Source organism: Crinia signifera, chromosome 2, assembly GCF_055691185.1.
Source record: "Crinia signifera chromosome 2, ASM5569118v1, whole genome shotgun sequence".
NCBI classification, from domain to species: domain Eukaryota; kingdom Metazoa; phylum Chordata; class Amphibia; order Anura; family Myobatrachidae; genus Crinia; species Crinia signifera.
Window position 1 is genome coordinate 136,325,249 of NC_139218.1, and position 16,115 is coordinate 136,341,363.

The 16,115-nt window shown below is 42.5% G+C and overlaps 1 protein-coding gene across 1 annotated transcript in view; it reads left to right on the plus strand.

The window, feature by feature from the left end:
* CNTN2 (contactin 2) overlaps window positions 1-16,115 on the plus strand; it is an 87,075-nt gene that overhangs the window by 60,344 nt on the left and 10,616 nt on the right. Inside the window, exons 12-18 of the mRNA XM_083172923.1 lie at window positions 2,741-2,891; window positions 3,033-3,160; window positions 6,870-7,045; window positions 10,644-10,764; window positions 10,892-11,050; window positions 11,491-11,640; window positions 12,881-12,951. Of these exons, the coding sequence (XP_083029049.1) occupies window positions 2,741-2,891; window positions 3,033-3,160; window positions 6,870-7,045; window positions 10,644-10,764; window positions 10,892-11,050; window positions 11,491-11,640; window positions 12,881-12,951 (956 nt within the window). The remainder of the gene's footprint in view (window positions 1-2,740; window positions 2,892-3,032; window positions 3,161-6,869; window positions 7,046-10,643; window positions 10,765-10,891; window positions 11,051-11,490; window positions 11,641-12,880; window positions 12,952-16,115) is intronic.

The following is a 16,115-nucleotide window of genomic DNA, read 5'->3' on the forward strand; positions in this document are numbered from 1 at the left end:
CTTGTGGTCAATTGCTTCATAACCACAAGATGGCACTGTGACATTAGACTGTCCTTGCTATGTTTCTACGTTCAAGTTTAATTCACCAGTAAGCAATGCAAATTAGTTTTGGAAGCAAAATTTCATATTACTGTATTTGGAAGCATCCCTGTAACAAATGTGTGCCTAGTTTTACAAGTTAAAATGGTCGACACTATGTAGTGTCGAAATTAGGGCGCTATATGCAATTTATAGCACAGAAAAAAGTGTTTTTAAACAGTAATTGGTGATATATAGATAATATATACTATAAGAGCTGCAGCCCTCTGAGTATACAAGTGTGGGTACACTGCAACTGATCTCTAGCTGGAAATATAGTATAACCAGCTGAGAATCAGAGGTAAAATGTATACAACAGAAAAGGGGTGGAGAGCTGCGCTAATAAAAATATCAAGTACCATGGAAGAATACACTTACACAAAGGGGTGTTTTTTATATTTTTACTGAATATATTAAATCGTATTTTAATTTTAAGAAAAAACAATTGTACATAAAAAATATATATAAAAATTCATATACTTTCCAGGTGGCCACCTAAAGACATATATCAATATACATTAGTACATAAAAATGCAATTGGATGAATTATAAACGTATATGTTTTATAGTAAAACAGGTGTTTGTACTACACCCTATAATTTGCAAAAAAAAGGAACAATAAAAGAAACAAATCCTGTCTCCGTATTATCTGAGTGTCCCTCCGGAGCAACGGTGGAGGGGAGCTGGAGGGGAACATCCACCTGGCCATCTCCCCTCCACCGTTGCTCCGGAGGGACACTCAGATCTTCTAGCCAGCAGCACTCTGAGGCGCAGGTGAGAGACGCGCACTCAGCGTCTGCATACACACTTTCAATCCAGATTATAACCACAAATTGTGACTGCACTACAACCACTAAATTTAAAGTGGTACCAAAATACGGAGACAGGATTTGTTTCTTTTATTGTTCCTTTTTTTTGCAAATTATAAAATTTAAATATGATTTAATATATTCAGTAAAAATATAAAAAACACCCCCTTTGTGTAAGTGTATTCTTCCATGGTACTTGATATTTTTATTAGTGCAGCTCTCCACCCCTTTTCTGTTGTATACAGTTTTACAAGTTGACTTACAGGATGAAAAAAAATGAAAATGTCACGTTAATTCCACTTTCAGACAAAATAGCCACTAATTCCCGGCTTTTACTCTGCATTTGAGTGCCAGGTTGTTTTGCAGGACCCATCCTCACCCCTCTTTCACACAGCAAAATATATTACTGGGTTAAACACTTCTTGTATGTGAAAGGGTCAACCCTTGTTAAAATTTCCAGGTCTTTAACCCTGGTAAATTCCTGGATTGATGGCCCGGGAATTTCGGGCCAGGCTGACTATTTCATGCAAGAAAAGGACCTGTGTTGAAAGAATGAATGAATTAAATTACCAGGAAGTAATGTTTAACTCTGTAATTTGCTTTTCTGTGTGAAAGGGGAATAAAATTTAACCCAATCTCCAACACCTTATTTCATACCAACTTGCCCAAAATACTACTTCCTTTAATTAAAACAAAAGAGAACATTTGGGATTTTTTTTGTTACATGATTTTTTTTACATTGACCAATATGTTACTTAGCATTTCTCTTCCCAAAAAGTGCCACCAAAAGGTCCAAAATAAGTCTTGATCTCCTGACGTTTTGCATGGAGCTTAACCCTTTCAGTGCCAATGGAATTTGTCAAAATAGGTGTAAAAATTGCCAATCAAACCTTCTTATTCACCATAATGACCTGTAATGTTTACCTTATATAGGAAATATAATCTTTTTTTTATTTAACATTTTTTATTTGAATTTATATAACAAATGTGAGCAACACTGACATTTTTTGAGGATGTTTTGTGCATCTCTCATAGGCCCTTATTCTGGTTGGTGCGGTATTATCCGAGTGCGTTCGTGCCGCCGATGTTTTGTGTCTGCGCATGTGCAGAGGCGTCTCTGCGCATGTGCGAGCGGGGCGCACGGCCACATTCCGCATGAAATGTGTACACTACGAGCAGGGGGTGGAGAGGGGTGTGAAGGGCTGTTTGGGCTCATTACCATATGTTTACACCCCGAGTTTCATGGGCGTTCCCATGAAAACGCTGGGCGTACGTATGGTAATGCGGCTGTGACGCACGTGTAGGGGGCGGACATATGACATTGCCGGATGTCAGCTGCCCACCCAGATCCCTGCTTTTGCACGGATAAAAGCCCATGTGGTCTGAAGTTGCGGGAGCTGCCTGGCCACTCGGTCCTGCATTCGATGGTCTGTGACCATCGAATGATGGGGGAGGTTCCCTGAGATGGAGGAGGTGTATTCATGAGAAATACACGTGCGGTCCGTTCGGCCAGCTTCTTACCGCGTACGGACGGAGTTGGCGATCCGTATGGAAGGCGGGGTTTAGGACACATGGTGCTGGCCGCATATTCGGATCCGGCCGCACCGATCAGAATAAGGGCCATAGAGATGTTGGCAATCATAGGGTTAATGTTATGGTCCTTGTGTTTAAATAAAAAGTACTTGTGCACCTTATCCTCGCACGGCAGAAAAATGCCTGATTCACACAACGCCGTCCTAAGGGATTGTATATAAACTTAATGCGCTTCCCATTGTAATGGAGTCTGATTGCACAAAAATGAGCTTGTATACCTCTTTAACTCTTATAATCTTTTTTTTATCTTTGTCCTGTAGCGCTGGCTCCTGATTTTCGACTGTCACCTGTGAAACCACTGATTCCTGCAGCACGTGGTGGGGAAATTACTATACAGTGTAACCCACGAGCAGCACCTTCCCCAGTCATCCTGTGGAGTAAAGGGACTGAAATTCTGCGCAACAGCAGCAGGTAACATCATTATGTCTGAAAGCAAAGATCACCTGTTCAGGCCAAATATACCTTTCTTGTCTCCTAATAGGTAAGTATCTACTGCAATAAATGTCTTGCTTTCAAGTATAACTGTCTTTGTTTCTCTTAATTGTTTAACAGAGTAACGATCACAGCAAATGGAACACTAATCTTGAAGAATATTTCTCGTTCTGATGAAGGGAACTATACCTGTTTCGCTGAGAATCTCATGGGAAAGTCAAACAGTACTGGCATCTTAAGTGTGAGGGGTAAGAGGAGAATATATCCTTTGTAGGGCAAAGTGATTAGACTGTTTAAGGTGACAGTCACTCTTATGGTACGAACCAATGTTGGCTAATTGAATATGTAAAAGAGGGACCAATAACAAGTCAAAAGCTTAAGTGATAAAAAAGCAGATCTTCTGAATATGATTAAAGACAAAGAAACCAGATGCTACCTGGATGCCAGGACGGGGCTGTGCGGCTGTGTGGCCTGCACAGCTTGACCTCGTCACGCTGCGCAGAGCCACACTGCCGGGACGGGTGAAGCCGGGCAGCATCTGAGCACTCGCTCAGACACTGCCCGGCATTAGACTGCGCATGGGGCCAAATCCCGGGATCCTGACCACCCTAGTTGGGAGGTATGGGTTAGGAATGTTCAACCAATTAGGTTTAAAGGGGAGTGGTTAGAATGGATCTGAAGGCATCTTGTGACTAGGACAAGTTAGGATCTGTGTCTTTTTTTCCAGATTCCCCACCCTCCCTCCCTAGATCCCCAATCCTTGCTTCTTTTTTTCTTTTTCTTTGCCGGTTAGGGGTTGTCAACCTATACATGGTGGGAAAGAATGGCAGAGCAGTGGCTTTTGCTCTGCTTTATGGAGTTGCGCTCTCTTCCCAATACATTTATATAGTCTGACCTTCCCTACTGGGGGTTATGGGGCACTGGCTGTTTATCCGGCCCTATTTTGGTATATTGGGGGGAGGCTTGGGGCCTCAGCAGTCTGTTGGCATGGCTAATGGGATTAGGTAAAGACATGTCAAGGACATGAGATCAGGTTTAAGACGTAATGTCGTTAATCATCTGCCCATTCTGTCTTCCACCACCATACTTATTTAAAGTGTTGTTTAAATAAATTAATGGTTGACCGATTTTAATGGCCTTCCAGTTGTTGTGTCATTATTTCTTGAAACGTTAGAGGTGCATTAGATTAGTAATTAAGATTGAATGTGTGGGGATATCACTCGGTCTCACATCTGCCGGTAGGAGGTTTATAGCATCATTTAGATATGTGCAGGGAGGTCAGTATTTAGGAAGTTATACTGCATGGTGTGGCCCTGTTCCAAGGGTCTGGCTATCAAATTTTTAGTCTGAGGCTACACATCTTAGGACTGAGTAATGTTCATGTAGTGGCATAGCCCAGGGCACCGTTGCTGCCATCACAGCCCCTACATCTGGCTAGCAGTGTGCCTGGAATGCCACCCTGAGCCCGTCCCTGCGATCTGCTGTGCCGGGGGCGGGGAGTCTGCGCATGCTCGGTAAGCGCTAGCCTGCATTATGAAAGTAGCACATGGGCTACCGCCATCTCAGAATGGCGCTAGCCACGGGACCTGATGCAATGCTCCCCGATATTGATACATCAGGCAGCATCCCATCCCCCATAGAAACCTATGGGGGATGCGGCTGCAAGCAGGACCAGCAGGGATTGGGGATTCCAGCTGCCGTCCCTCCTAGATACATTTCGGAGGTACTTAAGATTTGCGGCTAACACAAAAAAATGGGTGTTTTCACACAAGCCACAAATATTCAATGAGCCCCTATAAGTTAATCTTCATGTGACCACCAGTACCAGTTGCTGTCCAATTACTCCCCAGTTTCACCCAGCTGTAAGTGGAGATATGGATGAGATCATATTACTCTGAATCACCTATACAAAAGTTGATGCATATATTCTCATAAACATGCAGAGCACACAAAATGGACTTACATGCAACTTATCCATGCCCCAAGTTTGTGGCTTAAAGAGAATACCATTGTTTTATTGTAATTCGTGTGGAATTGAATTTGGACAACTAATGACTGTTGGGTCAGACCAGAAAGATCATACAATGGTCGCACGATCTGTTGGAGCACACGATCTGCTCACGTTCTGCATCCAATACGAACGCGATCTGTACCTAGCTGAAGGGATCGTTTTCAAATCCTGACTGCAGCAGGTAGGATCGGCAAAATGACTTAGGGGGAGATTCTCTATGCAAGAAATGCGGTAAAAACCCTGTTATCAGGGTTTTTACCGCATTTTGGGATGCTGTAAGCATCCCCCGCCGGGTTAACGCGGCGGAGGGCATCGCCAGAAAAATCTGGCGATGCCCCATAGAAGCCAATGGGCTTCTACCGCATCCCACCGCCGCCCCGCAACGACCCGCCGCCGCCCCGCACGGACCCCCGCCGCATCGCCCCCTCCTCCCTCACCTGTGTCCGGGCAGCACAGCGCAGTGCTGCCCGGATCTTTGACCTCCTCCCTGCACTGATCCTCTTCCGGGTGCAGGGAGGAGGAGAGCCCGGCGACTCTCACCGTAAAGGACAGCTCTTAACGCAAGAGCTGTCCTTTGCTATAATTATCGCAAATGTTAGAACATATGCGATAATTATAAATGCGATGGGCGGCGAAGGGGGGCGGAGATTCTTAGAGAATCTCCCCCTAAACGACCAGCGGGGATGCACATTGGATTGGAATTGGCTAAAAAACATGCCTGGTCGATATTGTATCGAAATTGGCGGAATTGAGGCCAGCATTATTGTTTTAAAATATTTTTTTTTTATAAATCAATTAGACTTGTCCTATAGATAAAATTATATATATTATGATCTTATAAAGCATATGGCACATTGTACAACAAGAGCATATTGTAACCAGTGTTTGTCCTGAGTCGAGAGTAAAGTAAAAAAGAACAATTACATCATGGGTATATCGCCGATGGTGAGGCATATGCACATGAACCATTCTACACATGTGCAGAATGGGGCCTTGCTTGACCGCATTCAGAGCCCCCTGAGCATAACATGATTGACAGGCTGTGTCCTTTCGAGAGCAGTGTGGGGGCAGAGTCGGTCTCCGTTGTGAAAAACGTTGGCGTGTCGCTCCATTTGCTGGGAGTGCGGAGGCCAGTGCCTGCGTATTTTGATACAGACTACCTAGCCTCGGCAACAGAGTTTCAGAGGGTGATAGCTCAGTGTCATCAAGTTAACTCAGATGGCTGACGGTTTGCAGATGCAGTGCCCAGAATTATAATGTCATCAGGAGGGGGCTTTTTCCCCTGGTATTAAAAGGGGCCCTGGGAAATATTTCCCAAAAGTGGCCCCCTTACACACCCACATTCCCAGCCTGACAACCAAATATACACACAACAGTTTGCCACAATCTCTCCCCTAACACTTCCAACACCACCAGTCTGTCACCCTCTACCCTCTCCCAGCCACAGGTGACCCACAAGCACATCGGCCCACCTGAAATGTCCCCAGTGACTTCTGTTGACAATCCTCCCCTGGCTGCGGACATTCTGTGTAACATTAGGGCTACTCAGAAATCCAATGTTGTGACTGATGATCAAAATATTGATCTATTACTGCTCCTTTGGATGCAGCCAGAGCATCAGAAAAGTCAGCAGTGGGGGCATTTTACTCAAGATGCCTCCTGTCTCATTTGCATATATTTGCACAGCAGCTGCATACAAAGACACATTAGTCACAACATACAGTATGCAGTAAATTACCGCTGCTAACAGGATATCCCCTTTAGTCCAAAAATGTGTAATATGTTTCAATACTGCATAAAACATTTTTGGGATTTTGATATTGAATGACAAAAAATTGGCCCAGCACAGGATTAAGAAAAACCTATGCAGAGAAAGGGTTACTCAGCCTTGGGGACATTTAGTAAGAATGTATTCTGTATATACAATGTCAGATTTTATATTGCAGAAGCCACTAGAATCACCTTGGCTCCATCTGGATCAGACATTAACCAGGGTGACAGTGTCACGTTGCAATGCCATGCCTCCCATGATCCCACTATGGATCTCACATTTACATGGGAGCTGGATGGAGTGACCATCAACTTTGACATGGAAGAAGAACATTATCAGAGAGCTTCAGCGGTGAGGGACTCAGATTTGATTGCTAATTAATGGAACATGACCTTTCCTGTATATATTACTAAAGTGTATATCAGTTACCTGTTACATATTTGGGAGATATGTGTGTTTTTTTAAATTCACGGTGATATATATATATATATATATATATATATATATTCCCGCAGACCGGCACTCCCAGCAATCCGAATATATTGCGCTGGTGGCCTGGTGCCCTCACAGCTTAAAAAACATTACACAGATTCTGGAGGTGTGGCACTTAGCTCTTTAGTAATAAAACAAAAAAATACAGTGTCATTTGCTTCAATGTTTCGGTGCTTTAATTACACCATCATCAGTATATATATATATATATATATATATATATATATATATATATATAAAATCCAAAGAATATTCAGGGCACTCACCAGATAGCAGTAAACCAATGATTTTTTATTCCATCATAGTCAGAGAAAATAAGCCCTGAAGTGAGTGCCCTGAATATTTTTTGGATTTTGGATCTGGACCATGTGCAAATGCGTGCCTGATGGGAGCACCATCGTGAAAAAACCTGTAACTGTGAGTGCATTGGACATATATATATATAGAGTTGAATATCGGCACTCTCCCCTCCTGTAAACAATAGTAAGCCAGGTGCCCTCCAGGGTATTCCGGTAGGTAGCAAGGTGTAGGTGGCGGCACTCACGGCGAATGGAATAAATCAAGCAACAGCAAAGAGGAAGCTTAACGTTTCAATTCTCGACAGGAATTTTCATCTGCTTCTGATTTATTCCATTCGCCGTGAGTGCCGCCACCTACACCTTGCTACATATATATATATATATATATATATATATATATATATACAAACACTCAGAAACCAGCCTTGTAGCCAATGTTTCAATGGCAAACAACCATTTTCATCAGGACATTTTCATTCATTGTCCTGATGAAAATGGTTGTTTGCCATTGAAACGTTGGCTACAAGGCTGGTTTCCGAGTGTTTTATTTATACTGAGTGCCACCGACACAGGTCTATATTGGGGGTATTTACTCCGTCTTCTTCGGGCGGCAACAGGACCAGTTATATCTTTATAGAGAGTGCCGGTATCTATGCTCCGTATATATATATATGTAGAGGATAGCAGCGGCACTCAGGACTTAATCAAGCAAACAAACGACTCGTAGCCAAGACCAGTGACGTTTCAGCCCCTCAGGGCTTTTATTAAAAAACAGCTTACATTGATAAAAGCCCTGAGGGGCTGAAACGTCACTGGTCTTGGCTACGAGTCGTTTGTTTGTTTGCTTGATTAAGTCCTGAGTGCCGCTGCTATCCTCTACATGTATTTGGATTCATGCTTTGGCGTTATCCCTGCTGAAGGCACCAGGCCCTGAGAGAGTATTCTGAGATTGGAGTGCCAGCCTATCACACTATATATATATATATATATATATATATATATATATATATATATATATATATATATATATATATATATATATATATATATATATATATAGAGCAGGGTAGGATATGGTTAATCCAATAAGGGCACTCACCAAAGTCTCATCATGAAAGATTTATTCTTGGTACATTACCAGTCAAAAAAGTGTAGGTCTACGTTTCGGCCACCAGGTGGCCTTTCTCAAGACAGTTCAGCAGTGGACGTCTTCACAGTACAAGAGTATCCAGACTCTTGTGCTGTGACGACGTCCACTGCTGACCAGTCTTGAGAAAGGCCACCTGGTGGCCGAAACGTAGACCTACACTTGTTTGACTGGTAATGTACCAAGAATAAATCTTTCATGATGAGACTTTGGTGAGTGCCCTTATTGTAATAACCATATCCTACCCTGCTCTATATTTTGGACATATTGTGTCGCCTTAAAGGAGCACCCCGCATATTTTCCAATGCTGGCCGGGAGTGCGGAATTACAAGAACTATATATATATATATATATATATATATATATATATATATATATAATGGTTTGGATAAAGGTCTAAGCGACTACAAATATCTGTATAGGAAACGTTTTACTTTTAAAACATATAAAAGTTTTATTAGTACAAAAAAAATTTTGTATATAAAAAATGCACAATAGTATTTATATAAGAACAAACAGTACAAGAAATATAGAAAAAAGCAATATATAAAAAAATGCGAAGCTAAGTAAAAAATGCCTATAAAAAATATCGCTAAAAAGGGGAGATATAAAATAAGTTATAGGTAAAAGATACAGAAGTATCAGAACTTATCTCTTTATGGAGGAGTCAGCAGGCAGTACCCAACGCGTTTCGTCATCTAAGACTTCATCAAGGGGTCCTTCGCATTTTTTTATATATTGCTTTTTTCTATGATATTTCTTGTACTGTTTATTCTTATATAAATACTATTGTGCATTTTTTATATACAAAAAATTTTTTGTACTAATAAAACTTTTATATGTTTTAAAAGTAAAACGTTTCCTATACAGATATTTGTAGTCGCTTAGACCTTTATCCAAACCATTGTATCTTTTTGCTACACCCCTTACCAAGGTGTTTTTCTTAGAGGTCAGCTGACACCCTTTTTTCTAAAGGTATATCTGTCTTTTTGATTTTAAAAAAACTAAGTTGTTCAGAACACAAGTGGCGCCCTACATTTCCCTTCTTTTCCCCATATATATATATATATATATATATATATATATATATATATATATATATATACATATATACATATACACACACACACACACACACACACACAAATTTAATTGAGTCATCAGTGCCAACTATGGCCACCCGAAAGTAGGGATACCAAAAGTCATTACACCGACATCAGAATACTGACTGTTAAAACCCCAACAGTCAACTGACAGGGGCTATTCTCCCTTGCTTGCCCCGCTGTCCGAGTCCCGGCGGTCAGGATTCCAACTTAAGACTAATGACTGTCGGAATCCCCCCGTCAGCGCGCTATACCAGAACCCTTAAATTAAACCACACAATACATGAAAATGCTCACACGCATCAGTGTCTTTTCAAGTACAATTGAATTCAACAATTAAAGCTTTGTGGCTCATCTACATTTGGATGTACTGTAAGTCATTGTATGACACGCCACACAGAATGGCTGCCATCAGGCGCCTCGGACTGACAAAACAGGCATGGCCCCCATTCCCTTTCTCGAACACCTGGGACCATAATGAGACCATTATCTGCAGCTCTGACGGCACTACTCAGCCTATACAATGCTTCATGGGAAATGTGATCTTTGTTTATGCCAAATTTATGCCTGATGGCTGCCCTGCCTGTCAGACTTAGCAGTACATGTTTGAGCTTATCGGAGGGCAAATATGCAAGTATGGTGTGAATATTATATATGTGTATATACTGTAGATAGATAAATAGTCTTTATTATTATGTGCACCAAACACTTACAGAGATATTTGCAAATATAGATTCAGGGTTGCCTAATAATTTATGTTGCATCTACCCAGGACATACAGAACATTACCCAGTACTATGTTTTCAGTGCTGTCTAAAAATACTTTCTGTGGTATTTGGACTTACATATCTTATACAAAATACAAGCATTCCTATGGCGTGAATTTTAAAAATACATTGTTTTTGCAGGAAGAATCTTTTGGAGATCTACGCATTGTTAATGCTAAACTGAGGCATGCTGGGAAATACACATGTACAGCACAGACTGTGGTGGACCGAACTTCCGCTTCAGCTTCTCTCCTGATACGAGGTAATCGATGTCTACAAATTTGTGTTATCTCCGTAGCAGCAATACACTGATCATTTGTATTACGCTGACAATGATTTGTGATGACATTGAAATGCATTTTTTTATATATTACAAATCCTTCACACAGGACCCCCTGGACCACCAGGAGGTGTGGTTGTGAGGGATGTGAGGGAAACAAATGTTCAGCTGGCCTGGAGTCGAGGCTTTGATAATCACAACCCAATAAGTCGTTATATGGTGCAATTCAGTGAGCCGGAAATTGAAGTATGGAAAACAGCACGGACAGGTTAGAATTTTTTTATGGGTCAATAGCGTGTGTTTTTCTTGCTATCACTTATTTCCAGGGGTTAACTTGGGGGGAAAGCAGGGTGGAACTGAATTCTGAAAAGGTTCTCAAACCAATCAACTATTATATGTTTGAACAAATGACTGAACTCCCATCTTAGCAAATGTCCCCCTATATCAGGGCTGGGCAACACCGGCCCTCCAGATGTTAATGAACTACACATCCCAGGATGCCTTGCATCAGTTTCAGCATGGCCACATAGCAAAACTAATGCAAAGCATCCTGGGATGTGTAGTTCATTAACATCTGGAGGGCCGGTGTTGCCCAGCCCTGCCCTATATCCAATGTTGTACATTATTATAAAAACTTTATTTTCAAGTTTTCTTTATGTCATTTGGAAACTTGCATGTACCACTAAATCACTTTGCTAATCTTGACAGATCCCCCCACTGTGGAGGGAAACGCAGAGTCTGCTGTTGTGGTTGGACTGACTCCGTGGACGGACTATCTATTCCGAGTAGTTGCCAGTAATATTTTAGGAGTCGGGGAACCCAGTGTTCCTTCTGCCATAATCAGAACAAAAGAAGCTGGTAAGAGATTAAAAGAGTTTTTTTATTTTCTGTAATAATATATTAAGGGTCGATTTATCACCATGAGCATATAAGGATGCGGATGTGATAATATCGGTCTAAGTCGCAATCTGATAATTGATTATATCGCATGGTTGTATCAATTATCTCATGCAGGGACAGAGCTTGCGAGAAAGCTTGTTCCTTCAAATGCCTTCCGTAGCATTATGGGGGTATTTTTTACCACTATTCCCCCCACACAAACACCACCACTGCTTATACTCAGCTGACAAGTGATCGGTGCTCCGGGAGGGCTGCCAGCCACCAGAACCTCTTCTGTTGAGTAGCCACCGGTGCTGTTAAATGAGATGCTGAGTTGCAGAATAACTTGACTGCACTGGGGGTCACACAGGACGACCCGATAACCGGCAGCCCTCACCAAAGCACCTATTACCGGTCCCTGGCTGGAGTATAATTTTATTTTCTTTCATTTTCGTTTACAGTGACTAGCTTGGGTGACTATCAAGTCCTTTCACAGCTTTCTTGCATGCGGCCAGAGAAAGCTGTGCAGGGTCAGGCATATTGCAGTGGGCCCCATGATTACCCTATCGCAGGATGGGTAAATAATCACAGGACTCACTGTTGTATTTTTTAATCTTTCGGTAAATTTGCCCAGGTTGCATCTCCCATTATAAGAATGGAAATTCGATCTTGTTCCAAAAAAATAAAACTGCCTTTAAAAAATGTCCTTTCATACATTTATAGGTAATACTAAAATAATGTGCAAAGAATTGTAATCTTTTATTACACTAGAATTCCAGCATTATTTAGTAGATTGTAGATTGTAATTTCTACCAATTGTATATCGTTCTATGCAATGGAGCATTGTAGTGCAGGTAAAGAGTCTCTCATCTGGAAACTCATTATCCAGAAGGCAAAGAAAGCTTCTCATTGATTAGCAGTAACGTATTTACTCACATTGATCACAAAGATCCATATTCCTAGAGCAACTTCAAGGAAAACTGGTATTCAAATGAATAGACTGAAGATCCCCAGGGCTGTGTGCGGAAGGATATGGGTAATTTAAATGCAATTAAATATATAGTTATGATAGTCCAAATTGCAGAAAAAAAGAGTATTACAGGTAATAGATCTGATCCGTCTCCTGTAATACAGCTGCAATATGTGCACAAGTTTCTCCCCAGAAAATGCTAAGCGGATACAACTGTTATAAATAAAAATAAACTTCCTGTTTCTACAGCTCCAAATGTTGCCCCATCAGGGGTTAATGGAGGAGGTGGTGCACCAAATGAGCTCACAATTAACTGGACGGTAAGTGACTAAATCACACCTAATGATTTTTTTTTCAAGTTTCTCTCAAAACATATATGTCCATAAGTAGAGTGGGGGTCTCAGGTCCTGCTTGCTGATTCAGATTTGTCGGGTATGTGGAGGTCTCAGCATGGCTTTGCTCTTGTCCCTGGCATACTGGCGGCATAGCTCCTTGGGGTTGGACAGGGATGGTGAATTGTGAAACATTATCACTGCTCAATAACACAAATCCCCTAAAAATCCTATGTCCACCCCATCTACACCCAGCTGTGAGGCCATGTATATTGGGCACCCAATTATTTTTATCAATAGAGTTTGTCCTATACTTTCTATCAGAATTTGGCATAAACAATAACAAACCATGGATCCATGAAGGCAGCCGATAAATTTGTATCAAATGCATGATGCTATCTTGCCAACAAAGGAGAGGGCTAGAAAGATGTACCAGCATTACTTTCACCCATCATATTTGTTTTAATTTGTAGAACATATCAACTAAGGATGCTAATTCCTGGGCATTTTTTCAATCCCGGAATTCGGAATTGAAAAATGCCCAATCCCAGGATCCCCTAATTTTTTTAAAAATATGCCCTGCATAATTTACCTTTTTGGTGCGGATGGGAGCAGCCGGGGAGCTGTGCAGGCAGGCGGCTGTGAGCCTGGCATTGGGGAGCTGGGAGCCCGACTGGGTAGCTGGTCTGCTGGATGTGCGGCCAGGAGTGGGTGAGCTGGAGCAGGTGCCAGATAACTGGGAGCCAGGCCGGGGAGCTGGAGACGCATCTGGGAGCCAGGTCAGGGAGCGATGGGCGGGCCTGTGGATGGGCAGATTGACTGTTGACCTCTGACCATCACGCTGCACAGAGCCGCAGGCTGGGCATCGGGAACAGCCGGGCAGTGCAGTCTAATCCTGAAATTGAAATCCCATCGTTTGGGGGGGGGGAAGGGGGTCAAATCCCATTGGCCACCCTAATACCAACAATAAGTCTGGTTTTTGTTTGTTTTCAGTTTAATAATCCAACCAGTAATGTTGCTGAAAAGTGCCTATGTCCCAATGCAAATGGAAGCATCGTACATAGGCCCATCCAAAAACCTCTCATTATCTGTTTTGTGTCTGTCTACTGACCCACCCCCCATGTTGGCCTCACACCTTTACTGTCTATCTAATTTTTCTTTCAAGTCAGTCTTCCATGTTCAGTCCCACTTCATGCCTCTTGTGCATCATCAATGGGACCAGCTCAGGCTATTTAATAGATTTAGGGAACTTTATGTAATTTACATATTTACTCTGGTAATACTGTGTAAGTAAGAAGGGGAAGAGAAATAGGAAGACCTGATTCAGTGTGATATATAAGATCAGGGGCATGGACACAGTATTTCAGTCAAAATGTTGACATCAATACTGTATGTAGAATGTTATGATGTTAACATGGTTGAAACGTTGACATGGACGTGCAGTCAGGGGAGGCAGTGCTTCCCCTGTCAATTTGTTTTAAAATAATACAAAGAATATACCTATGAGAATATACCTATGTTCTGTGTCATAAGTATTTTCTTTATATTATTTTACTAGTTTGAATGATTTAACCTAGTTTGGGAGCCACGATAAGCGTGCCTCCCAAACAGAACTGCAAGGGGACGAAGCGGGGGGCGGGGCTTGGGGCAGGGCTAAGCAGTGGTCTGAAAAATCCATTAAAAATAACACTAAAAGCGGCACTACTAGAAGTGCCTAATTGACAGGGGCTGCTGTGATTGGACAGCAGAGCCAGCTGCTGTCCAATCACAGCAGCCCCTGTCATGTAAGCCGACAGTGCCGCGTTTGCTCCCTATGCTGTGACCTGTGCCACTGCCGGCTCCCGAGTCCCGGTTCCCTAACTGTGTGGCTGCTGCTCCCCTCTCCCCTGCCCCCTGCCCAGTGAGTATCATTTTTTTCGGGGGGGGGGGTACAGTGGGCGGTACATAGCGCGGGGACGTAGGTTTGCGGCAGGGGACAGGTGCTGGCTGCTGCTGGAGGAGGGGGGCAGCGGGTGTCGGCGGCAGCCAGGAGGGGGGGGGGTGGTGCGGTGGTGGCTGTGACAGTGCCTCTCCGTTCACAACCACCACCGCACGTCACTGGTCTTAACTTGCCATGAAATGCCCTGTTTGCTGTCACTGCTACTAAAAGAGGTGAGTACAGTTCAATTGCAAAACATATTGCTAGGCACTGTGCTTATCCATTTTTAAAAGCCATTGGGGCCTTTGCGGACATAGTAAAATAGTTATTCCTTTTGTCTCATGGGTTTTAGCAAAACCTCCCTATGCCCCGGGTCACCACAGAGACGATTGGTGTTCTACCTTTAGCAGATTTCCTTTGGTTGCTGCCTGCTTCCCTCCAAAAGCAAACAATTATGTGCTCAGCAACTAAAGCCACAGTGAAGGTGTGGCATGCTATTATGAGAAATAAGGATGTTTTTTTTTACCATCCCCTCTCCTGTCCTTGAGGTCAGTATTGACCTTGATTCCTAACCTGTCATTGGAAGCCTGGATAGCAGGGGGAGTAGTCACTTATTCTTTGAAAAGCAACTAACCTCTATCTCATATATACAAGATAAATATGGAGTTCAGAGAGGAGATTTTTTTTTAAATACCTACAGTTGAGAAGCTGGTTCTCATTCTTTCTCCTTGCACTCGCCACAGAACCGCTGTTGGCCGCTCATGTTCAATCTAAGATATGTAGCTCAAGTCACAAAGGTGAGATTTCATGGTGGTAGGAATACCAGATCTTGCTTAAGAAGCCGGCTAAACTCCAATCCCAACTGTTGTGGGAGAGAGATCTGAGGAGAGTTCTACAAGATGAGGAGTGGGATATTATCTTTTAAACATGCTATAGACTCTCCAGGTGTATTAACTATTTTGAAATGTTCTTTTAGCTAATGCATAGAGCATACTTTACCCTTGCCCATCAACATTCAATTTGGCCGTATATATCTAAAATGTGTTGGAGGAATTGCAGGGGAGTAGTTAGCATTATGCATGTATTTTGCCCTGTGTTGAAGTCGCTATGGGAAACCATGCTTACCATGATCAGCAGTATGGTTGGAGTACCGAAATTCTGAAATGGCCCTATTTCATTTATATGGAGGCTGCCTGTCCTCAGGTGAGAGGTATGTCCTCGGCCATATCCTGAT